At 42.3% G+C, this 25,921-nt stretch overlaps 1 protein-coding gene and 1 long non-coding RNA gene across 10 annotated transcripts; one reads left to right on the top strand and one right to left on the bottom strand.

Annotated features, from left to right (window-relative positions):
- Positions 1 to 40: 40 nt before the first annotated feature.
- LOC120318807 (B-cell linker protein-like) lies at positions 41 to 20,437 on the top strand. 9 transcript variants are annotated; one of them, XM_039366877.1, is made up of 15 exons: positions 41 to 775; positions 1,622 to 1,647; positions 2,367 to 2,401; positions 3,796 to 3,812; positions 5,004 to 5,133; positions 5,640 to 5,698; positions 7,133 to 7,202; positions 7,385 to 7,504; positions 8,138 to 8,166; positions 8,302 to 8,350; positions 9,166 to 9,235; positions 9,363 to 9,393; positions 9,807 to 9,890; positions 10,624 to 10,779; positions 17,232 to 19,289. In XM_039366877.1, exons 1-15 carry the CDS (start codon positions 695 to 697, stop codon positions 17,235 to 17,237), a joined length of 963 nt encoding a protein of 320 aa, XP_039222811.1. In that variant the 5' UTR covers positions 41 to 694; the 3' UTR covers positions 17,238 to 19,289. The 9 variants fall into 9 exon arrangements, with proteins under 9 accessions (XP_039222811.1, XP_039222810.1, XP_039222808.1 ...); XM_039366876.1 differs by lacking the exon at positions 17,232 to 19,289 and adding an exon at positions 11,609 to 13,975; XM_039366874.1 differs by lacking the exon at positions 17,232 to 19,289 and adding an exon at positions 11,361 to 11,752.
- Positions 20,438 to 25,897, bottom strand: LOC120318810. Its single transcript, XR_005559596.1, has 3 exons — positions 25,505 to 25,897; positions 23,418 to 23,490; positions 20,438 to 22,042 (listed from the first exon to the last, which is right to left on the bottom strand). It is a non-coding gene; the product is annotated as an uncharacterized LOC120318810 (long non-coding RNA).
- Between the last annotated feature and the right edge of the window lie 24 nt (positions 25,898 to 25,921).

The raw sequence follows: 25,921 nt of genomic DNA, 5'->3' as shown, positions 1-25,921 counted from the left end.
GAGTGCATTCGTAGTGAAAGGTGTACTTTTACTAAAGCCAAATGGTTACAAGATTGGAAAAACGAGAAACATTTGTGTGTGAAAAGGGCCTACTTACTTTCCCAGACCCTCTCCCCCCCATTATCTGTTTAGTGTCCAATGGGGTTCAAACAAATTGTTTTGGTAACAGTTCCGATTCTTGGCAGGTTCGGTGACGATCTGCATTCCATTCCCACACTTGTAGCTTTGGGGTCAGCCAGCCGATTCGGTTTCTGGTCTTTCCCCCACCCATGTTTTGGCTCTCCCTCTTTCCTTCGGGGCTCATGGCAGTCTGGCATCAGGGAAGCAGAGATGGGGCAAAGCAAGATGGCAGCACTGGCACTGACATTACAACTGCGCCAAGACGAGCTTGTACATCTCACTAAACAATAACTTGGCTATCTTGGTTTAATTTGTGACGCTGCTCCTCTTGGCACTTTTTCCAGAGTTTTAACATCCCTATCCTGTCAGAACTAAGCCTTCCATCTCCCCCATCCTTCTGTCCGAGCCAATGAAGCCTCTTGAATGAGAAGCGAAGCATCTTCGAGGCAGAACAGGAAAAAAAGTCCAGTTTTCTTTTCAAAAAGCATCTTTGCAACAACCCAGCCCTGCCATACCCATTAGCTGAAGCCATCTCCCTTTCCCACCTCCCCTTTCCAATACCTGCACAATATCTATGCAAATGGGCAAACAAACTCCCGTCTCTCCAGTGCAAGAGATTCAACTGGGCACGGAAGACCTGCTTTGCTTCAGCATGGTAAGAGATCGTGTGCTATTATTTTGGGGGGGAAGGGTTGAGGATGATGGGTAGGAAAGACTCCTAAGGGAAACAGAGAATGCTTGTGGAATAGCACAAGGACTTTCTTGTGGGGAAGATCCTTCCAATTAAGTCCAGCTCACTAACCGCCTCTTGATGTGAGAATGAATCTTGATCTGTATTGTGGTGGGACTTTAGTGGCCATCATGCTGAGAACAAGTCCCCATAATTAGGTTCACGCAATGCATTCAATCAAATTTGGCAAATGTTGAGATGTCTGAAGTCCCATTCCTCTCATCCTGTGGTTGTCTAGACTTTTGCAGCCCTGATTGGGAATTTTTCCTGATCAACCAAGTACATCACCAACTCGTGTTGTCTGGAAGTTTTCATTTTCCGGACACTTCGGTATTGTTTGTACAGAAGGGGTCCAATGACCAAATTCACACTGCTCAAAGATTGTGTTGCGCAAACTCAAGCATTCTGATTTATAAACCGGGACACCAAGTAATAACTAAGCTATATATTTTAAAAAAATATCTTTTCTACAACCACTATTCCTGTACCCTGGCCGTCCTACTATAATCTGAAACTGGCATGATACCTATTGTAATTAAGTTGGCCATTTTTACATACCTGTGTGCTTTTCCGATCCCTTTACAGTATCATATACTTCTGCATATTTGGAAACACCTGGGTGTACAAAAGAACAGTTGGGAACTTGTTTGAATTAGCTTCACTTATCCCCAGACTGTCAATGCTACTAAAGTTTGGTATGTGGCCCCATCAATGATTGGGAGAGGAAGATGTTGATGACATTTTCATTCTGATTTCTCTTTCTCTCTACAGAATATATTTGGGAAGAATAAGGCTCCGTGAGTAACAATCTCTATGGAATTTTATGGCATAAAGTCAGATCAGGAAATATACTGAATAAACTGTAGACATGAGGTCTAAAGAGAGAGAAAGAAGAGAGAGAAGAAAGAGCAGAGTATCTTAGAAGGTCTTGTTCAAAATCAGCTACCATAATCAGTTCACTGATTTTTACCTTCTGAGGCAGGATGTGCCTCAATTCCAATTATTGATTTGTTTTATTTATAGAATATTCTTTATGTTCTTTATTAGCCAAGTGTGATTGGACACACAAGAAATTCTATTCCTTGTGCGTCCAATCTATTCTAATTCTAAGTCCAAGTTCTATTATAAAAAGGTTCCATGACTGCATTTTTGGTCTTCTATGACCGTTAAGCTGTTGTGAAAGATGATGCTGGTTGCCATCTAGTGTTCTTCATATGCCGTCTATGCGTAGATTTTCAGAAATGTTCTAAAATTTTATGGAAGCCAGATGAGCATGGCTTCAGGTTGGAGACCAATGGGGCAAGGGGGGAGAAGGTGTCATGCATGCCTTCTTGAGTTCTTGCAGATATAAATTGACCCAATAAAATACAACCCAAGTTAATTGGCAGGTTTTCTTTGCTCTGGCAAGAGAATGAGATGGTAGTAAGCTTGCAAAGTATTTTTGGTGATGAACATAGGAAATAGGGACCTTTCGGGAAGGCTCTAGATTCACCATCTTTGTCTGTGGTCCTTAAAGGTCTGAACTTCCACCAGAACCTCCAAAGAGACCAGGTAAGTTATAGATTCCATCCCATTGGAATGATCCTGTGGTTTTTAATACTGAAAGTTCAACTTCCTTATCAAGGACTGTACTTGGCATCTTCCTCAGCCTACAGAAAAGAGCACATTATTCATTAACCACATAATAATAATAATAATAATAATAATAATAATAATAATAATAATAATGATAAAGTTGGAAGGGACCTTGGAGGTCATCTAGTCCAACCCTCTGCTCAGGCAGGAAACCTTATACCATTTCGGACAAATGGCTGTCCAGTTTCTTTTAAAACTTCCAGTGTTGGAGCATTCACCGCTTCTGGAGGCAGGTGGTTCCACTGGTTAATTGTTCTAACTGTCAGGAAGTTTCTCCTTAGTTCTAGGTTGCTTCTTTCCTTGATTAGTTTCCACCCGTTGCTCCTTGTCCTGCCTTCAGGGGCTTTGGAGAATAGCTTGACTCCTCCTTCTTTGGGGCAGCCCCTGAGATACTGGAACCCTGCTATCCTGTCCCCCCTCGTCCTTCTCTTCATTAAACTAGACATACCCAATTCCAGCAGCCGTTCCTTATATGCTTTAGCCTCCAGTCCCCTGATCATCTTTGTTGCTCTTCTCCGTACTCTTTCTGTACTCTTTTTAAGAGACCTCCTAAAAGTGGGCTTGAATCCCAGTCAACAAAATGGCAGAATTTCTCTTAAGTGACACCGCCAGACTAAGAGCGATCAGCCTAGAATCCTTAGATAGTCACAAAGAACTAAGTCTGATTTCCCTTGAATTCCATGGACCCTGCATCCAAGCAGATGCTGACTGTTAGTTGAAAAGATTTTTGTGTGTAGACCTGATTAGCAATACATCAGTTTAATTGGACTTTCACACGTAGACCTGGTTTTTTGCCCCTGACTTTAATAGTGGAGATATCACCTTGTGTTCTCACTTCTGCCTCTCTTCTGCTGCTTTTATGGACCTAAAAACCGGAATATGTAAAGGCTGCAAGCACCCTTTGAGACTTTCCAGGTGGATTATTTCGGAATTGTTTTCAGTAGTTCTGGAAAGTTCTGTGCTTTTTGATATCGAGATGCAGAGATAATGCAAATCGTTGGCTTTGTTCACGCCTTCTCTTTCCCTGTTTTTGTCTGCCTTTTATTCTGTTTTTAAGCTAATTTTGTTCTCCTGCTTGCTAATGTTTAACAGGTAAAAGCTCCAGATATATATATATTTTTCCTAGCTGAATAGAGTGGCAGGCATACCTGTTCTGATCTGGGTATATCAAGGCAAGCATTATCACAGACATAAACCAGCATAAGAAGGAGGGGTACAGTCATTATAGTTTGAAGAGTGAAAGAACTCATTGTGTAGCCCAAGTTGGGGCAATTAATGCAATTGACCCAAACTCTTTTTGTGTGTTTCAGATGTCCAGGGGGAGGCGGTAAGTAAATAGATTTCCCCCAAACCCTCCAGCATTAAAATATACTCACCTGTTGAGCTTGCCTCTTGAAACCTACACAGACACATATTTACATATTTACAGCTTTCTTGGCAGTGATGCAAAAGTTGTTGGCTGCTGCCTATTTGTCGCTCCTTAGCTTCCCATTTGATTACTGTTGTTGTGGAGTTTCCTTGTGGCCTATGTTTATGGGATAGGTTATGCAGGCGTTGGGTAAAGTAGGTTGGTTTAAAAATGAGGATTAGGGTCGGTGTGAATGCCATCTTTGGGCTAGACCTGATTAGGAAATAGACACTAGCAAAAATGGTAGAACTCTGTTGATACAGACTGGAATCACTGAATCTAGAAAGCCTACGAGTTCCCCTTTCCTTCCTTTTATACCAAAGAGACTCAAAGTGGAGCAATGTTAAGCTTCTTTCTCATTCTTTCTTGCTTTCCTGGGCTATGCTCATGTTTTACTCAGGGTTACAGCTAGTCCTTGACTTACAACCATTTGTTCAATGACAATGGCCCTGAGAAAAGTGACTTATGACTGGTTTTCACACTTAATGCCTTTTGTAGCCTCCCCGTGATCATGTGATCAAAATTTGGGCACCTGGTAACTGGTGCGCTGTCCTGAGGTCATGTGATCACAGTTTGTCCCCTTTTCCAACAAGCAAAATCGGCAGGGAAAGCCATGTTCGCTTAATGATTGCCTGATTCGCTGAACAACGGTGGTGATTGGTTTAACGACGGTGGCAAAAAGGTTGTAAAACGGGGCAAAACTCACTTAAGAATTGCCTTGCTTAACAACGGACATTTTAGAATCAAGGGTGGTTTTTTTCATACCTTCTCCAAGGTCACTTCTACGCTCCCATCAGTGACATTCCCCTCTACCACATCACTCTCTCCAGCTGAGCTGGGATGGGAATTGTAGTCCCAGCACATCTGGCAAATCTCACGTGGGGAAGACTGGCTCTGGAAGTGCTTGGGAATTGCTCTCCGTACTCCAGATCTTTACAAAGGGACTTCTCTTATCTGGAGTTGGCAGGGTTGCGACTCTGAATTTCCGCCTATGATATTTGCCCTCCTTGCTCTGCTTGGGTCTTTTCCTGGCTTCTCTGTACCTGTTTGGAAGCCCTGGCCTGGGGAAGCATCAGGACCTCATGCAGTCTTCTTGGGGTGCTCCTTTAGGTTCCTCCAAGCCTTGCTGAGGAGGAGGAGGAGGAAGCTCTGTATATCTACGAAGCTCCCCCAAGAGAAGAACCGGCTAAGAAAGGGTCTGTAGTCCAGCCGCAAGAGCCTGAGGAAGGCACATACCTTGGTAAGGTGCAAAGATGGGAGAAGCATGAAAGGAGGGTCGTAATAATGGAAAAGCTTCCTTTATCCTTAGTTGCTGGATTATTGACAGACCAAATCATGATGTTATACAAGAGATATTTTGGCACATGCTAGATTTTGGAAACCAGTCTCTCTTTCTTTCTTTCTTTCTTTCTTTCTTTCTTTCTTTCTTTCTTTCTTTCTTTCTTTCTCTCTCTCTCTCTCTCTCTCTCTCTCTCTCTCTCTCTCTCTCTCTCTCTCTCTCTCTCTTTGTTGGGTGACCCAGGGGCGAAGTAAAACACGCCTTCAGAAAAAGGGCAATCTCTTAAGTGAAGACCCATAAATTATTATGTTGCAAGATAGGACTCAATAATCCATGGAGGACCTCTGTGTAACCAGAGGAAGGGGTTTCATGGATGGAGAAGGTGGGCTATGAGGAGAAGGGACAGCAGAGAAAAATGATTAGTGAGGAAGAGCAAATGCTGTCTCAGATTATTTCTTTGTCCTTAGATTGTCCAAATCTGAGGCGCTTCTCTCTGCCCGTCAATTTGCATTCCAAGCCCTGCATGGTAAGAGACTTGTCAGAGTTTGTGAAAATGATGATTATTAATTATCTTATCACTCAACGACTCTATTTTTCAAGGTGAAACCAAAGGGCTGAATCTTATAACCTTGCACTGAATAATTTCATACCGTCCGCCCCAAATCTGCTTTTATTCTTTGCATTGTACCAGTTGAGCATTCTTCTTTCACCTATTCCCGAAACCATGAACTTTTTCATATAATTAGGGGTAACTTAGGACCAGAAGTGAGCTAGAAATGTCGGTTGCTAAGCGAGATGGTGAGTTTTGGCCCATGTTGTGACTCTTCTTGCCACCGTTGTTAAATGAATCACTGCAGTTGTTAAGTGAGTAACACAGCTGTTAAGTGAATATGGTTTCTCCCATTCACTTTGCTTGTCAGAAGGTCGCAAAAGGAGATCACATTACCCCGGGATACTGCGACCGTCATAAGTACGAGTCAGTTGCCAAGTTGTCCGACTTTTGATCATCTCACCATGGGGAGGCTGCCACGCTCGTAAGGGTGAAAAACGGTCATAAGTCATTTTCAAGGCCACTATAACTTTGAACGGTCGCTAAATAAATGGGTCTAACTTGAGGATTAGCTGTATACGCCAGTTGCCAAGTGGCCGAACTTCAATCACATGACTGCGAGGATACTGAAATGGTTTTAAGAGTGAAAAATGGTCCTAAGTGTCTTTTTTTCACTGCCATTGTATCTTCAGGCACTAAATGAACAGCTGTAAGTCGAGGGCAACCTGTATAGGGAAAGCAACATGATAATGCTAAATTGGTGCTCTTAGCTTTTTGCCTGAAGTTCCTTTCGCAACCCAGATTTCAAGATTTACATCTGTAGCAACTGAGGGAAGCTCCTAGAAGCAGAGCAGGCAGATCTGTGGGCTGAACGCAGATGAAATTCTAATGCATGGAGGCGAGGAATAAACTATGAGTCTATTTTCCATGGATATTTTGCTTATTCAAGCCAACAATTAGAAGGCAGAAAGCAAGTTGCAAAGTCCTTCCGGTCTTCTCTTCGAAAGAAGCTCGATAACTTGCAAACGCAATCCCTGCAGCCAGCTTTTGCTTTTCTATTCACATAATTTAAGCCAGGTTAAAATGCCTTGGCCATTTTAAGAGCTGCAGACTGTAGACTTCAACTCCCATGGCTGGCTGGGGAATTCTGGGAGTTGAAATCCACAGGTCTTAAAATGGCCAAGGTTGGACACCCCTGATTTAAACAATTAAACTAGAGGGTGTATTGCTGCCCTCTTAGTAGGAATAAGCTTCATTGATAGGTATAGGATTGGACCATCAAAGGAGAAATGGATGTCTCTGCACCTCACCAAGGCCTTGGCCCACAGCAACGGATACCGCCACATCTGGAAGAGCCTCTGGAGAGTTCTCTTGCTTGTCCTACCAAACGTCCCCTCTTATGCCTTACAGTTGCTCGCAAAGCCCGGAGCTGAAGATAGTGATGACGAAGGGACAATCAACATCCAAGCCCTTGAGGAAGGTCAGAAGAAGGGGCTGCCAATGGGGTATTGGAGGGATGGGCTTGTGGGGGGGCAACTCTGTGATGGAAGGACTTGCATCTTTTAAGGTGTTATAAATTCCACTTCTTTTCAGCTTCTGTTGAGCAGCTGAAGGTTCTCCGACACTGTATAGGTTGGATAGCTATTTTTTTTTTCTTTACAGCACTGAAAAAGGGATTGATGAAGTCTCCTCAGCCTCCTTCTCTTCCGCCCTCAGCTCGCCGGGTGTCTTTGCCCGCCTCAGCCTTCTCTGGACATCAAACAAAAGTGGCCATAAACAACGGTATGTAGAAGTGTAGCAAGGTCTATAACTTGGTGATTGGCACCTTTGGAAATTTCCAGGATTTGGGACACATTAGACTTTTTTTTTTTAAAATGAACTAAATCAGGGGTAAGCAACCTTGGCTCTTTTATGACTCGTGGACTTCAACTCCCAGAATTCCTGAGCCAGTTTTGTTATGCTGGTTCAGGAATTCTGGGAGTTGAAGTCCACGAGTCATAAAAGAGCCAAGGTGGCCTACCCCTGAACTAAGCCAACCAATTGCCTTGGGAATTAAAAAGTTTTACTGCAATCAATGCTGACAACTTACCAGAAATTTGAAGAGAAAATTGGAGTTTGCTATTTTAATCATTTTCTAAATGTTATGCATCTTTTTAAATGTTATATATCTTTCTTGTAACTTTAAGGTAAGTTTAAATCAACCCCCAAAAATTATTTGGGGTCCACTGGAATCCTTGATGGACGTTCCAGTGTTGAAGATGCAACAAATTAGAAGGTGTTTTAGCATCCCTGGTTCTGTTGTGTGGACTAGCCCAGGCGTGTCCAATCTTGGCAACTTTAAGACCTGTGGACATCATCTCTCTGACAGTTCTTCGTTTGGTGTTGTTCATTCTTATTCTTTGAACTTCTCTGCAGATGTTTTCCTGGCCACAGAAGATGACAAGGTAACTAACTTTACATCAAATGGCAAATTCATTCTAGTTCATCTGGAACATTCCAGTTATTGTTCTGTACTCATACTCTAACACAACACAGTGCACCAGTTTCTACTAGGCTCAAAATTGTCTCTCCCTTTGCAGGATGAACCTCAAGATCAACCTATCTATCTGGAATGTGAGGCCAGCACAGGTGAAGCTCCTTCTTTTGGTCCCATCTTCTCCAAGGTAGCACTTTTGGAGAGCTCCATGGAGCCTCCTATGCTTTGGCTATGGATAAGTTACAAGCTATTCGATGGAATATTTAATTAATGATGTTACCTAGTTGGGTAATGAAATGTCTGCAAGAAAACTACTAAGCTCAGAGAGCACCTAGGACCCCTCATTTCAACCCTGATGTACAAATATTCTCATTTATTGGCAGAACAAAATCTGTGAGATTGTAATCCAATTTACTAATAGTTTAGTAATTTTGCTGGCTCCATATCACCACTACAGATCCCCATATAAATTTCCTGACAGTGAGAGTAATTAATCCATGGAACAGCTTGCCTCCCAGAGTTGTGGGTGCTCCATCACTGGAGGTTCCCCCCCCCCTCAAATGGACATCCATTTGTCCGGGATGGTATAAGCTCTCCTGCCGTGGACAGCGGGTTGGACTGGAAGACTTCCAAGGTCCCTTCCACTCCTATGATTCTAAGTCTTCAGGCCTGGTCTTGAAGGCCAAGAAGGTCAGAGCCAATCCAACCTGAGGGAGATGATGTTCAAAAGGCTCTCCTCCTGGATCCCATTAGATGACCTTCTTCAGTGGACGGGACCTGTAATGTGCTACTTCTGCTGGATCTGCGGGGCCAGGCAGAAGTAATCAGGAAGAGGTATTTTCTTAAGTAACCTGGCCCTTTACAAACCTAACTAGAGACAAGATGCTCCAAACTTGCTAAGAGTGGTCCTGTGCTTCTTGCAAGCTACCTCTCTCCTAGACCTGATTTGTTTTTCATTTCTTGCCAGGCGTGGTGCCCAGCAAAGGGCCTTCTTCTCCAGTCTTGGACCCTCTAACCTGCCTCTTGAAACAAGCCAAGTGAGTATGATCTATAGCTGTGGAATTCTGGGAATTGAAGTCCACATATCTTAAAGTTGCCATGGTCAACGAATACTCATAGTATAGATCCCATGTAGCACAATCCTCTTTCTTTTCTTTTTATTAGGTCCAAAATTTCTTCTTTGGGATCTCAGCAGGTGAGTGGATAAGCATGAGATAAGGAGCAGAAAGGCAGGATTTGTGGGGAAAGACTAAAATGCCTGTGTTTTATGTTTTTAAACTATTTTTTTATTTGTGTATTTATGGGATAGTTTGATGGCAGAGTTTATATCACACCAAAGCAAGCTCAAGCTATCACCTAATTTCACCTCCCAAATTTGAGTCTTGTCAGATGAGGGAGGGAGGGAGAAAGAATGTTATCCAGTGCTTTCTTCTCTGGTCCTCACTCCTGGATCAAAATCTGAAACCCATGGATTGGGATTGCGGTGACGTTGGAAAATGATGGGGCGTAGCAGAAGTGTCAGTTTGGTTCTTAGAAAAGGAGAGGCACCCCCCGTTCTTTGACCAGAACCTCCATTTATCATTTTCACTGTCTGTTATGTTTCTTCAGGATCCTGATATGAAAAATGCGGCATGGTATGCAGGCAACTGTGACCGGCGTACGGCTGAAGCAGCTCTCCTCCAATTTAACAAGGTAGTGTGGCCCTGTTTTATGATTTTTATAAATTCCAATCTTCAGTTTGCACAGTCAGAGCTCCGGGGTTGCGTTTTGTCCACCCTGGCTGGGAAATCCCAACACAAGGTAATCCCAACACATTGCAAGCCTTTCTGTAACCCCGTCTGTAATCCCCAACCTCTTCTCTCCCCTGGAGAAGTCCACAGAAAGATCTCAGAGGGTTGGCCTGGGAAGTTCTCCATTGGGCACTTAATCCAGAAATGCCTTTTGCTCAGCCTCCTGCTTTCTGTAGGTCCACAAGAGAGAGGAGAAAATTCATTTGGACTCAAAATGATAGTGTTTCAATAGATGATTAGGGGACTGGAAGCTAAAACATGAAGAACAATTGTGGGAACTGGACATGTCTAGTTTAACAAAGGATTAGGGGTGACATGATAGCAGTCTTCCAGTACTGGAAGAGGTCTCCCAGGCCTAGATGGCCACCAGAAGTGCATGGATGTCTCTTCCGGAAGTCCGTTCTAAGCCTCGGAGGCTCAGGCCTGCATCCACACAGAGAACCGGATGTTCAGGTATTTGAATCCCACCACTGGTGCACCATCACTGGAGAGTTTTAAGAAGAGACTGGACAGCCATTTGACTGGGATGTTAAGAGGGTCTCCTGCTTGAGGAGTTGGTTGGACTAGAAGACCTCCAAGGTCTCTTCCAACTCTCTTACTCTTGTCAGCCTCTGCTCCCCTCCTTTTTCTTGCAGAACAGTGCCTTCATGGTACGGCAGAGTTCTCGCCGTTCTCCCAGGCAGCCCTTCACCTTGGTGGTTTTTTACAAGAATCATATCTATAATGTTCCTATCCACTACCAGGAGAGCAGCTGTCAGTTTGCCCTTGGCAAGGACGGCAAGAGCCATGAGGTGAGTTGAGGGAAGGCTGGATCCCCAGAAGACTCTACTATACAGATAGTTCTCAATCCCATCATCCCCAAGTACGTGTAGCAATTTGGGCCTGGGACTTGCCCTGGGGAGGCCCATAGGAATTCAGGAGAGATGGTGGTCTTGGAGCTAGGCCCTTTTGTCTCAGTCCTATCCACCCCCTGGGATCCTTGGGGTGAGAATAACTTGAAGGAAGGGGTACAGTGCACATCAGGAGTGTCCAATGTTGGCAACTTCAAGACTTGTGGACTTCAACTCCCAGAATTCCCCAGCAACAATGGAATATACTCTTAGTTACGCTACAGATAGGATTGGATGTGGGGGAGACATCGAAACATAACAGGGCAGATTTGCTGCATTTGAAGTACGGTAAGCAAACTATTGTTCATTGAAAAGGGAAATTATGAAGTGCCTGGACCCCCAAACACGGCACTCAGCATTTTCAACAGCCCTCACCCCTCCTTTGCCTCACAACTTTCCCCGATTTACAGGAACCCAGATTCAAAAGTAGGGAAAGGAGTGAATTGGGGACACCAGATGTTGATCTCTCTTTCCTTCGCCAGCTGTTTGACAGTGTTTCCAGCATCATCCAGAAGTACTCAGAGCGCCCCCTGGTGCTGATTGACGGCAGCACTTCTGCCAAGGAGCAAACGTGTCTGTTGTTCCCTGTCACACCATGAAGATTGATTGGACAGCCGCACACGTAGGCGCTCTGGGCATGGGTTTCGATGCCCTTCTGGTGCAAGGACAACTCATGAAGAATTCAGCCTATATTATCTCATTCACAACCTGCTTTGCAACACCTTTCCAGAGGCAGAAGACTGTTGGTTTGCAAAATTCCGGACATGACCTACCATCATCATCATCATCCAGACAAGCACCTGCAACATAAGACCTGGCATGACAAACTAGCAACAATGGTGCATTGGAAGATCTGCAAGAAATATCATTTGCCTGTAAGCAAGTCATAGAAAATGATAAAGTTAAACTGCTCTGGGACTTCAGAATTCAAACAGACAAGCACCTGCAACATAACACCCCGGACTTAACAATTGTCGATAAGAAAGACAAAAAAGTCTAGATAGTGATGATAGGGGATGACGGGGGGTATTTGGAAGGGATTCCTGTTCTATTTCTCATAACTTCTGCTAACAGTGTCCTATTTCCAGCCAGAACTGTATATATCTCGGTAAACCCGTTCTGTACCAATGACCTTGCTGCAATAGTTATCCAGTCAGGAAGGTATCTGTAAAGCAATAAAGTAAAGTCAGCAGAATAAGATAGCTGTGCAGAGAACAGTGAGTTGGCAAAAGTTCCACACTCCACTGTCCTCTCCTAAGAATGAGTCTTCTTGCACCATCCATTGCTCCCTCCCCCATTACCTTTGCTCATCGCTAAAGGTTGGGAGCAGAACAAGGATCTCTCAAGATGTGATTAAAAAGAAGTCAAGATGGCAGCCACAATGTGTGATCAAAACTCCACCTGTTTTCCATGTATGACTTGCATACAAAATGGCAGAGCTTTAATTATACCGTCATGGCCACTATCTTGACTTCAGTGACAACAGCAGGCTGAAAGAGAGGGAAAGGGCTTAGCAAACAAAGTATGTGAGCCCAATGTCCTTAATGATGCCCACAGTGAGTTGGAACAGAAAAAAAGGTTCTTTTCCCTCATCTCCCAGTGTGCTAAACCTGCCGAGACCATTTTTCTTGAGGTCTCCTTGCAATTATCAGGAGCACTTGTGGGCAATCTCAAGTCATCTCCTTGTCTGGAGGGGAATTATGAAGAGCTGGATCGACCTGCTATCTTTCCCTTTTGTTGCAGCATCAACTCCAGCTTCAATCTGCTATTTTTCTCCCCAGAAGTCAGAATGTCCTGCATATATGCTGATAAAATTTGTCCTTGGTCTTCCAACAGCATATTTACTGTTGTGAGTGGGGTGGCCACATAAACCATATCAATGAATAAGAGAGTGTAAATGTTTTCTTAACAAGGGAGTCTGCAGGGTTAGTCAAAATCCAAGATGGCAGCCACGTTGGTGTAAATGAAGGTCTCCTGTTTTTTTTTTAATGTGTTGTACATGCATGACCCCAATTTCTAGCAAACACTGAAGCCTTCATTTCAGAGTAATTAATCTTGAGGCGTTTTCTAGGGCAGCGTTTCTTAACTATAGCAACTTTGAGCTGTATGGACTTCAACTCCCAGAATTCCTTAGCCAATATGCTGGCTGGGGAAATCTAGGCGTTGAAATCCACACCGCTTAAATTTCCCATGATTGAGAATCCCTGTTCTAGAGCAGGTCAAGAAGGTTTATGCCTTTTATTTACTTAGCTTTAGGTTTGTGTGCTGTCCAAATCCTTTAATAAAAAAAACACTTAATAAAATTCGTGAGTCAGAAAAGGTGCCATCAGGCTCCTTCAGAAAAGTTAAAAAGTTGTTGATTTGTTTGTGGTTCAAGTAATCCGTTGTTCTGAAAGCAATATAAAAGGCTATAATTATGAAACTTTTGGCTAGCACCATAAAAAACAAAGAGAAAAGAGAGCAATGAAGAAAGAAAGCCAGCGGTCAATCTGACCATTTCTCTGCTTCTTGCCAACTCAAATAAAACAAGAAGTTATAGCTTGGGCGAACAGATCCACTCAGTCCAAATCATCCTTTTGGCAGTTACAAGAGGAAAAAAAAAAACGGAGATGAGATAAGACCCAGAAAAACAAGAGCATATTTGATTGTGAAGAGATAGATTAAATTTAAACAGAAGTGTGTTTCTCCTTCCTGCAGAGTCCCTCGGCCTCTTATTTTTTCATAAAATATTACGAGGATCCAGCATTTTAATGTCATTTTAAATTTTGCAAGGCAAGAGTGCTTTTACAAAATGGCTGCAGGGCAAATGGGAGCCTTTGCAAGCCTTGTAGCTACAGTGCCTTGCACCCAGTCGAATGCCTAAGGGCTGCTAGTTGTTAAAGATGCATCAGCAATGGAGGCAGGAATTGGCTTTACAGAATTTGGAAGACAGAACAGAGCTGGAAGGGACCTTGGAGGTCTTCTAGTCCAACCCCGTTCAAGCATGAGACTCTATGCCATTATGGACAAATGGCTGTCCAGTCTCTCCTGGAAAACCTCCAGCGATGGAGCATTCAGAACTCCTGGAGGGAAGCTGTTCCACTGATGGTTTTCATTCCCAGGAAATTTCTCCTTGATTCTAAGTTGGATCTCTCCCTGATAAGCTTCCATCCATCACTTCTTGTCCTGCCTTCAGGTGCTTTGGAAAATAGGTTGACTCCCTATTTATGCTTTATTATATTTTAAGGAGTTTGGCTTTTTTTTTACTTTTTACTCATTACTCTTTTTAGTATTACAATGTAGTATTTTTCTCAAGCATTAGAATTCTTTTCCCACGTTCACAAACATCAGGCCATCTTCTGAGATAAGAAGTCTTAGGGTGGGCTTGTTTAGAACTTTCCCTGTATCTGCCCTTCTTGTGTGATAGCCCAAGCTCCTCTTCTTCAGCTCCAGAAGAACTGCAACAGTATAGCGTGCTTATGGTCTCAGAGGTGTTGATGTTCTTGATGTTAGATGAGGTTAATCCATTGTAGCTATGTTTTCATTGTTCTCTTACCTTGCATCCTTCTTTTCTGTGTGACTGTAATTTGCGTTTGGCTGTAGATCATAGATAAAAGTTATCACAACGTAGTGTTTTTCATCTTTAGCCACTTAAACATACATGGGCTCCAACTGAGAATCCTGCAGCCACTGTCAATGCATGGTAGGAGAACAGTGAAAACAAAGATTCAATGGAATAACTTCATCAAAGATCAAGAACATATTTGACTATATCGCTGAGCAGAATACATGTACAGTATAGTGTTGCAACTCTGCGGGAAGTAATGAAAAACAGGAGTTAAGAGGAGGAATAACAAATCTAGGAATCCCTGATGCAAAAAGGAAAAAAAATGACATATTTGTTGTAATATCATGATGCAAATACCACCATTTAGTACTTGTATCATGACACTGCACACAAGCACACAAGGAGCTGAGCTTCTTCCATGACATCATGATGGTGGTTTCATAATTTTGACAGAACTTCCAGATTTTGCAGATTATATTCCCTACCAACCTGCTTCTGGTGAAAGGAATGGGATTCTCCCCCTTCGTTTTTTCATTTCCTAATGATGCCCCCAACTGTACATGGAGCTCAGAAACCTTCTAAGAAATGAAACTCTTTTGATCTCTACCCTTTCAGATTTTAAATGGCTGTCACAAAGATGAAGGGGTCAACCTGTTCTCCAAAGCACCAGAAGGCAAGTCAAGAAACAATGGATGGAAACTAATCAAGGAGAGAAGCAACCTGTAACTAAGGAGAAACTTCCAAATAATGAAAACAATTGATCAGTGGAACAGCTTGCCTTCAGAAGTTGTAGGGGCTTCATCACTGGATGTTTTTAAAGAAGAGACTGGAGATCCACCTGTCTGAAATGGACTCTAGCCTATTGAAGAGAAGGATTATGGGGGACATGACAACTATCTTCCAGTACTTGAGAAGCTGTCACAGAAAAGAGAGGATTGGCTTATTCTCCAAAGCACCAGAGGGCAGGATAAGAAGCTCATTAAAGTGAGCTCTAATCTAGAACTAAGGAGAAATTTCCTGTCATGGAAAACAATCTGTGGAATAGCTTGCCTCTCAGAGTCTTGGTGCTCCATTGCTGGAGATTCTGAGAAATAAATTGGACAACCATTTGACTGGACTCCTGCCATAAACAGAGGTTTGGATGAGAAGACCCCTGAAGTCCTTTCCAGCCTTTGATTCTATGTTGTATGAAGGCCTCATACACTCTTCCCCCCAAAATTCTTTCTTTCTCGCTCTGGCTTCTATGCAATTCCATATCATCCTTCACTCTCCATACCCCAGTCACCATCTTCCTATTTTGGGATGGAGGACTGAATGGGGAGTCCCCTCCCACACAGCACAGCTGCAAAGTTCAGCTGTGGGACACGAGGGCCAGAGCAAAGCTCTCCCTTTATGGTGGTCCTGCATTTGGAAAGGTTCCCTATCACATTATGCTGAAGAGGCAAATGTGGTGGCTTCAGCAGCCCCGGCGTTAATGATGACCAGAAAGGCATTCCTGGAATGGAAACGGTCTCACTTGTTCCTCACAAGGGACGAGAGCACAGGAACACACCCCAAGGCATCCCGACGAATGACTGTCCAGCCTCTTCTTGAACACATCCAATGCCTACCTCTAGTTCAGATCATTCATCCTCCTATCAAACTCTTCTTGCCATTCGATTCAACCAGAATCTGTCAACCTGTAAATGAACTGTTACTTGTATTACAGTGAGTTCTCTACTTATGACCGCAATTGAGCCCAAAATGTCCATCGCTAAGCAAGGCATTTGTTAAGCGTGTTTTGTCTGATGTTATGACCTTTCTTACCACAATTGTTATGTTGTGAAGTTAGGGACACGGCTTGTTAAGTGAATTTGGCTTCCCCCGCTGACTTTGCTTTTCAAAAGGTCACAAAAGGGGATCATATGATCCTGGCACCCTGCGGCCCTCCTAAATACATGCCGATTGCCAAGCACCTGGATTTTGATCACGTGTTCACGGGGATGCTGCAACGGGCATAGGTGTGAAAAATGGTCATTAAGTCATTTGAGTGCTGTTGTCACTTCATTCACTAAATAAAGGGTCGTTAGTCAGGGATCAGCTTTATTTTTGTGTATGTTTCTGAAGCCATGTCACATTGCTGAAATCAACTTCAGTTTGTGATGGATTACAATTCTGAAAGTTCTCCGTTGAAGAGTTTCAGTTCATTCTGTGATTTTTATCTCTTGCGTCTGAACACTCCTACGTATTTTGAAAGCTATTTCGGCATCTGAGGATATTAGCTGTCCTACTCAGTGGGCACTTCCAAGAAGCATTTCCTCCAACGTAGTGCTGAAATCATTAATAGATTGTCATTCCTTAGCTTTTAAATTAGTAAAAAAAAACAAAACCCATTTACGGAATGGCAACAACTTCATGGAAAGATATTGTGGATATGTCTTACTCTGTGTAAAACAGGGGTGGCCAACCCTGGCAACTTTTAAGACTTCAGCTCCCAGCATGGGTGGCTGGGGAATGCTGGGAATTGAAGTCCACAAGTCTTAAAATCACCAAAGGTCGAACGCCCCTGGATATAAAAGCAGTCCTGCAATCACATTTTAAAAAGCACACGGTTGCTTCAGAATTTTGTCCTTGTTCTTCTTCCCCTGCTGTTACAGTGGTCACGTCACGGGAAAAAGTGGACATCTCCCATGAAGAAGAACAGAAGCAGAAAAGACCACAGGCCAAGGCTTCTTACACTGTGGGAGGCTTAGGTTACAAAGAAAATCCAACCGCATGACGATTTTCCACATCTTCCTAATGTAATTTCTTTTGCAATTTCTAATAGGATTAAGTCCGGGCCATCTGCAGGAGATTTTAAAATGACCCAACGCCCTCCCTCCATAATGCAATCATGGAACAGGAAGGGACTACCGCCTGGCCTCTGCACTAAGCATCCTTCAAGAGGGTAGCCTTAAGTCACCCATCACCATGGCAACCGCTTCAGCCTCGCTGGACTTTTGTTGTCTGAAGCCCCAACAGATAGCAAAGAGCTACTGAGGGAGGGTTAACAGTTTGCTGTGTGAAATAATTTTAAGTGCATGAATGTTTTGAAGTCATCTTTTGTAGTATGTCCATGTAATATGATCTTATTGTGTACATATGAGATATTCCAAGCAACAAAACATTTTATGAAACAGGAACGCCATTTCTGAGAGCTGTTTTTCATGTTGCTGGTCTTCTCTTTCTAAGCATTATAGAGTTCTCAAGAGACTGAGCTCTTTGTACACTGCATTCAAAATGAAAGAGGCTTACAATACAAAAAAAAAAGTATAAAATACTCAACTATTTAGCCCCATCCTCCAATTTTACGATCAATGTGTGTTAAAATAACACACGTTCCAGAAAAAGATTCCACTGAACTGATCCACACAGTGTAAAGCTTTCCAAATATTAACTACAATTCCCAGTAGCTCCAGTTAGCCTGAGATGACAACTGGTTGGAATTCTAAGCCAAAACAACCGGGATGGGAGGTTATGCCAAATAACTGACATAAATGTTCATGATAAACAGTAAAATATAATTAAGACAAGATCAAACAATGGCAGTGCTTAAGTAAAGTCTCCTTGATACAGAATTGCTACGGAATACACCATAGGACCTTAGCAATTGCACTTCAAAGCAATCTTGTACCTAGATCAGCCAATCAAAAACCAATCAATCATTGCACCATCCCCACGGTCACGTGATCAAAATTCAGCCACTTGGCAACTGGGTCATATTTATGATGGTTGCCATGTCCCGGGGTCGTGTGATCCTCTTTTGTGACCTTCTAACGAGCAGAATCAACGAAGAAGCTAGATTCACGTAACAGGTTACTGACTTAACAAATGCAATGATTCACTTAACAACTCTGGCAAAAAAAGTCGTAAAATGGGGCAAAATTAACAGTTGTCTCTCTTAGCATCAGAAATTTTGGGATCAACTGTGGTCGTTTTCTAGATCCCAGTTTTTGTAATTTGCCGTGTTTGTCCAGATTTGGGCAGATGCAAATCTCACACAGCATCTGTAAGTGCTGGGTCAATTACAAGTTATAATTCTGCCTCAGTTTTCAGTTCCAGGGACAGCCTGCCATATGCTCACTGGTTCTTGTATCGTTTGGGTCAAAGCTCTGCCTGAGCGAATTCTTCCTTCCACGTCTCTTATCTCTCTTTTCCCTTGAACTCCTGTAGTAAAAAATTGCTCTGTTGGCAGAAAGGATGTAATTGGCTGGTAATGTGAGTGGAAGCAACGTTTCCTTCCGGCTGTCTTCATTAATAGTGTTGTCAATTTAATTCCGATAAAACTACTCTAACCTAATAGATCAGCAAAAACTTTTAATGGGGTGCTTAGAAGTCAACCTCTCACCAATCTACTTGTGAACCACTTGATGTTTTATGTGAAAAATGCCAGGTAGGTTGTGAAACATAAAACATAAAAGACAGTCATTAGGAGAGAGGCTAATCATCAGCTATAATTTAATACACTTAGTGGCAGCTATTCATTTAGAGAGGTTCTAACTGGCTGGGACAACTAAATTAGGCCATTCTTGTTCTTGTCATGCATCAGCTTCCTGGCCATTTCTGAAGAAGAGCATCATCTGTTCAAAGTATTGCATCATGAAGACCTAGACTAGAGGAGGGAGAACCGAGAGCAGGAGGAGGAGTGGGGGGACAAGGGGGAGAGAGTGGAGTGAATCAGTCACGATACTAAGAGAACACTATAGGAGAGGACTACTCAGGTAGCCCTCAAGTTACAACAGGTCATTTAGTGACAGTTCAAAGTTACAACAGCACTGAAAAAAGTGACTTATGACCATTTGTCACACTTATGACCAAGGGTCTTCAAACTTGGCCTTTTGATGACTTGTGGACTTCAACTCCCAGAATTCCTCAGCCAGGCACGCGGGAGTTGAAGTCCACAAGTCATCAAAGGGCCAAGTTTGAAGACCCCTGCTTCTGACCTTTGTAACATCCCCATGGTCACGTAATTAAAGTTCAGATGCTTGGCAATTGACTCATAGTTGTGAGGGTTGCAGCGTCCCAGGGTCAAATGATCCCCTTTTACAGTGCATTATTGCCAGTCCCCCTCCCCCCACCCCGCTATCCTGAGTATCTTTGTTCTCCTGAATTCTGCTACTGTTGTTTATGCACAATAGATATTCCATCTTACATCAGCCCAACTTAAGTTGATAGTCCACTAATGTTCCCTAAAGGCATGTAAGAGCGTAGCTGGCTTCTTTATGGCTAAGCAGGTCATTCTGCTTTTTTTTGATGTACCAGGAAAACAACTCAATCAGAACAATCTAATTTGTCCGGAGACATAAGGAACTGCGGAAGGATGCAATGAACTGAATATTTACAGAAAATACAATTGCTAAAACGATTTGAAGAAAAACGTTGGGTGTTATGTGCTATACTCGCCTGACCCCTATATACTTATAAGTCACCCAGTCCCTGTATTAATGAGATGGGTGGCATGGACATTTAATAAAAAAACAAACAAAATACTAGCCAGTCATGTTTTAGCTTAATGTGCCTAACAATGATTAGTGTGCCATATGAAACTAAATAGTTGGGAATAACCCATGATTTATAAACATACCAAGCGAACAAAGCCATTGAACCCTATCATTTTAAAGTTAGAAAAGACAGAAATTTTGTAGTCCATCCTCCTGCTCGGTGCAAAGAGTTTTAAACAAATGCATTTCTCACCACATGACCTTCTTTTCAATGTCTCCTTTTAAACTACCGTATTTTCAGTGGGCAGAATTTTCCGTCCTTAAGCTGATGAGTTTAAGTCACACAATATTCTCATGAACTGCTGAAGGCATGTACTTTTAATATACAGCTGGTTTCCAGAGGTTTGTGAGAATGTAGCATGGCTCTTTTTTTAGTTCTCTATAAAGATTTTATTGTTTTTTTTTCATCAACATATGTTAATTTTTCCAATCAACAAGTTGTCTGGAGTTTGCTGTGCTAATACATGTTCAATTCCTAATCCTTCATTCTTTCCTCTAGCCAAGAATAAAATAAGTTCCAAATTTGATAGCAGTATGTATCTTCTTTATCTTTCAACCTCATAGTTAATCTGTCCATCTCTGCACATTCCAATATTTTCCTGATTATTATATGTTGCGTGACTCTTGAGGAAGAACACCGTCTGCCCTTTTTAATAACAGGAAGTCCATTCAGAAATAAAATTTCCAACTTACATACAAATTCAGTTAAAGTTAAGGAGAGGAACAGAACCTGTTCTTAGCCCTGTAAAGTTGTCTAATCTTACAGGCTGCATTTAATGAATGTATACAAGGAAGCATACAGGTAGTTCTCAACTGAGCCCAAAATTTATGTTGCTGAGATGTTTGTTAAGTGACTTTTTCCCTATTTTACAACCTTTCTTGCTAGTTTTTAAGTGAATCGCTGCAAGGATTCAGCTAAAACCTGCAGCAAAAAAGGTCGTAAAATGGGGCAAAACTCACTTAACAAATGTCTCACTTAACAACAGAAAGTGAATCTGGCTTCCCCCATCCTGCCTAGATGCCTACTGGATGGATAAAAAACAAGATTAAAGAGCAAGGAAATGTTATCTGTTTCTTTTGAAGAGCCAAGGAGATCTACTTGAAAAAGGATTATTTTAAACATGTGGTTTAAATGTACTATGTAGATATGGCAAAACAGTAAACACAAATCAAAAAGCATGATGGGCGGTGATTGTTCATGATAAGACTGAAACTAGAGCAAGCAGACTCACTTGGTAACTAGGAAGAAGGGGGAATGGATGAATTTTAAGATGTGGAAATATTGGCACAAAGAGAGAGTAATGTGTGACCTATTGGGAAGAATGGATGTTTGTTGAAACAAACATATGAGCTGGCTAAGTAGGTCTCTGTTTGGGCATCAGTGTAGTAAGATTTGAGGACTGTTGCATCATGTAGGACTACACGACGTCCTTGAGGTCATAGCACTTTTCATAGAGAAACCCACAGTTCTACTCTTGGTATAGTTTACTCCCAATCACCTGCCAACTGCTTCATTAGTGGATATGCAGTCATTTAAAAGAAGGTGGCAATTTATGTTTGGGATCCCTTGCCCGAGGCAAGTATCATGAAGGAAGGGAAATTTCATCATTCAGGTTTAAGAAAAGCATTCATTGTTGCCTTCTAAAGAACTCCTTGGGTACCAGCAGAGCAAATAGGGCAAACTGGCTGCAAATGAGAATCATATTCTTCATACCTGGTTGGTAGAAAGGTGAGTTTTACCAGGTGCAATTCACATGTGCTCAGCTGTATCAACAAAATTCTGAACTTCTGCAGTACTCAGATTAAATGCTAGACCGTTTATGCACATATATTTGATCTGATGTTTTGCCTGATAAATATTTACACAGAGCATAGGTTGTAACATAATATTCATACTATTTAAGAAAAGTGGATCATGCCCGTGTAATTTCCTTTGAGGCAAGATAGAAGCGTCTGTCGCTGGCGTCTTCTGGTATTTTTTTTTTTAAATTCTCAATCTGGTCTCAGAAATCCCTGGAGATCTTCATCCAAGTAATAACCACCCCTGCTTAGCTTTGGAGCCCAAACAAGGTTGGTCATCCAATCGCTGAGGTTTGTGCTGTGAAGTCAAATAGATTTAAATCAGTAAAACTGCAGCTCAATAAGAGCCATAACAATAACCAAGCACCATGAAAAGAGCCAAAAGCAGACTCTGTGTGTTTAGTCCGAAAGTTTTCAAACTCTGCAGTATCGTGATCCATTCCCAATGATAAAAGCATACGTATGATGTCTCTCCCAAGTAAAATTCATTATTTCACTGGAATTAGGGCAAGAAACAAAAATACCGCTTTGAAAAAGATAGCTTTCTTGATATACAGGCCCTTTGATGGTCTTTTTTTTAACTATCCCAAAGAAACACATTCTGAAAGGCTAAATATCTAAAACAATGAATAAATATGCTAGTTTCACTGGCATACATATTTCCAAAGATATTCCCAATAATGTCGATATACTTCTGCATGCCAGACTAAAAGCTACCAGGATAAAATCCACTACAGGTGTAGCCATCTCTCAAAACTTGTTCCAGGATTGACTCTCTACTCTGCCTTGACACGGCTCACCCAGCCAAAGCAGGGGTTTGTTTAACAACATTGCTGTTTTAGGCATGCACAATCAACTGTGCTCCTTAGGGGTCACAGTCCAGAGTTTGAACAGCTCTTGCTTAGTGTTATCTGAAACTGAGTAATTGTGGCTTATTTGGCAAACCAGTGCTTGACGAACTAGATCAGCTGATTTGTCCAACAAATAAACCACCTTGCATATCTAATTTCTAACAGATAATAGCTTTCAAGCAAGTCTTTATTGGCTTTCCTTGAAAATATTGGAGACCAATTCAGGAAGACAAAACACACACTCTGCTCTTCATCTATGGCCTTTCCGGGTGCTAAAAAGTATTCTCCTGAGTACTCAAATAGAACATTGAATTTTCACTACTGATTGCTACTCAGGTAAGTATCACTTATCTATAATGTATGGATATGAGACTACTTTTTCTACCAAAATATAGATTTTTCATCCCCAAATGCTCTCCTGTATTATAACAGCTTTTTATTACTGCTTCCTGCCAGCTGCAGCTGCTCTTGATCATAAAAGCTCTTATCATTTCCCTTGATGTTATCTTGTTCTGAAGAATCTCAATCACTAATAATATATTAGAAGAGACTGTTATATGGAAAGATTTTAGCCTGCCTCACAATAAGTATTCAGTCAAATGATTGTTGTATCCATTCTATTATTTAATACTTTCTGATTAGTTAAAAAAGTATCCCATTGCTCTCATCTGGCTAGTTAACCAAGACACGAGTTTGGATCAAATAGTCTGGATTCCCAAATGAATAGGTTTCCCTACCTTTCTCTCAATAATTAGTGCTCTACAAATGCAATAGATGTAGATTGTTAGGAAATGTCCCTTTCTGAGAATTGTGTTTACTTACCTGACTCATTTCCAGTTTGAGGCCAGCTTACCAATTTCCTCGATGGCCGAGCTTTCCACAGGTCATTCTGATTCTGTACATATAATAGATAAATCTATTGTTTTTGTTGCTTACTAGAAGCAAAAAAATAAAATAAAAATAAAAATAAAAATGAAAGTCCATAAAATTGGTGTTCTGTTGGGTGTATCTTTATATTCATTAATGTGAATTTTACCTCTATATTCATTAACATGTTTTTTGTTTTGATTTCTGGAAAAAGCAAATTTAATGGCTGTAACATCAAGACTGAATGGAAAACACCCATCCCCAAAATCCTTACATGCTTTTGCCCATATTAAAAATTATTGTATAGCTGTACAATTAAAAATCACATATTTATAAACTACCACGCATATTCTGAAAGGTCTACTTTGACCATGAGCATTTTCTATTAAGAAAAAAGGGCTATTATCCTAATTAGGCATACCCACATTGAAACACATTGAGGGGTCCCTGAGGCTCTTTGAGCTTGGTGGTTCTCTTGCACTTGTTCATTACCCAAGCTATGTAACAGCATCAAGATCAAAATCACGTGAAATATTAGTACCGCTTTAAAAAAACTTAATAAGACCACACCTAGAATACTGCATCCAGTTTTGGTCACCATATTACAAAAAAGATGTTGAGACTTTGGAAATAGTGCAGAGAAGAGCAACTACCGGAAAGATGATTAAAGGCCTGGAGGCTAAAACATACGAAGAATGTTTGCAGGAATTGGATATGGCTGGTCTAGAAAAAATGAGGACTAGAGGTGACATGATATCAGTGTTTCAATGTCTGAGGGCTGCAATGAAGAAAAGGGGATCATCCTATTTTCCAAAGCACCAGAAGGCAGGTCAAGAAACAATGGATGGAAACTAATCAAAGAAAGAAAGAAACCTAGAACTAAGGAGAAATTTCCTGACAGTGAGAACAATTAACCCGTGAAATTGCTTGCCTCCAGAAGTTGTGGGTGCTCCATCGCTGGAGATTTTTAAGAAGAGACTGGATAGCCACTTATCTGAAATATAGGGTCTCATGCTAGAAGACCTCCAAGATCCCTCCCAACTCAATTCTGTAATAATTAGCGCCCTGATGATGTTACCTAGTTTGGTAATGAAACATTTGCAAGAAAACCACCAAGCTCAGAGAGCAACAAGGATGCCTCATGTCAACCAAGAGCTCTCCGAAAGATGCTTTTTCAGGAGGTGACTGGACTCGGTTTTTCTTTGAAGACGTTTCGCTTCTCATCCAAGAAGCTTCTTCAGTTCTGTTTGAAGAAGCTTTTTCAAATGAGAAGCGAAACGTCTTCAAAGAAAAACAAGAAAGTCCAGTTGCCTCCTGAAAAAAACCATCTTTGGGATAGCTACGACCTGGATGACTGATAATCTCCATAGACATCAACCAAGAGCTACTTCTTTTTATCTCTGGACTGAAATGAAGAGACCTTGCTGTTTTCTGAGCTTGGTTGTTTTATTGTAACTTTGCAAGCTGCTCAGAGTTACCTTGAAATATCAATTTATTAAATAACAGTTATAAGCAGAAACAACCTGCCTCCAGAAGCTGTGAGTGCTCCAACACTGGAAGTCTTTAAGAGACTGGACAGCCATTTGTCCGAAATGGTATAGGGTTTCCTGCCTGAGCAAGGGGTTGGACTAGATGACCTCCAAGATCCCTTCCAACTTTATTATTATTATTATTATGGATCATCGCAGTCAGCCAGATGTTCAGACTGGATTTGGCATTTTGTCTACCTATCAAGTCCTTACCCAGGACCTGGGATAGGCAGATGTGGATGTTTGATGGTATTACAGATCTTGTTGCAGGATGGAAGCAGTTCCTAGTAAGGCCGCCTTTTGCAATTGACTAATGGCAAGTTTGTCAATGCCAATGGTGTTCAAGTGTTGTTGTTATTATTATTATTAAGCTTTTAGACACTTTTCACAGGGAAGAAGCCACCAAGTCAGACACCTGGGCATTTCTGATGCTTCCTAGAGCTGATCCTCATTCTCGTTTCCGGGTTGGTGTTCACACAACACCCCAAAACAAGGGAACTGTGGTTTACCTACCAATCGAACTATGGCTTATCAGGACACGTGTCCCGTAAATGGGCGCATTCAGACGACCCCGCGACCCCCTACCGGCCAAGCGTCATTTTTGCAGGCCCGTGGGCAGGACTTGACCCACCGGCTCGGGAAGCCACGCTTCTGGGGATCGGCCCCTTAGGAGAACCCCAACCGCATTTCGGCCTCCCCAGCGGAATCCGGCGGGTCTTCCCACCCAGGCAAAGGGCTTCCCGAGACAGGCCTTCGCCGGCCGGCGCGCACAGGCCCCGATGCCCGGGGAAAGCCGCCTCGCTCGGGAACAGCCGCGCCGCACCGAGGCGGGAAAATTCCGCGCGTGGGTGGGGACCGGCCGGGCGGCGAAGCCGGCAGCGGAGACGCCTCCTCCGCGATGGGGGCCGGTGGGTCAACCGAGGCACGGGG

This window comes from Crotalus tigris, unplaced genomic scaffold (genome assembly GCF_016545835.1).
Source record: "Crotalus tigris isolate CLP2741 ecotype Arizona unplaced genomic scaffold, ASM1654583v1 scf7180000020455.750797, whole genome shotgun sequence".
NCBI classification, from domain to species: Eukaryota; Metazoa; Chordata; class Lepidosauria; order Squamata; family Viperidae; genus Crotalus; species Crotalus tigris.
Note: the sequence above shows the minus strand (reverse complement) of the source record. Positions and strands in the feature narration are given on the sequence as shown.

What these genes read in the sequence shown, in the direction of transcription:
- LOC120318807 (XM_039366873.1), top strand. Translation starts at nt 695, where the DNA reads ATGCAAATGGGCAAACAAACTCCCGTCTCTCCAGTGCAAGAGATTCAA. An exon ending in TGCATTCCAAGCCCTGCATG is followed by an intron (nt 5,699 to 7,132) that starts GTAAGAGACTTG and finishes TATGCCTTACAG; the next exon opens with TTGCTCGCAAAGCCCGGAGC. An exon ending in AAAAGTGGCCATAAACAACG is followed by an intron (nt 7,505 to 8,137) that starts GTATGTAGAAGT and finishes ACTTCTCTGCAG; the next exon opens with ATGTTTTCCTGGCCACAGAA.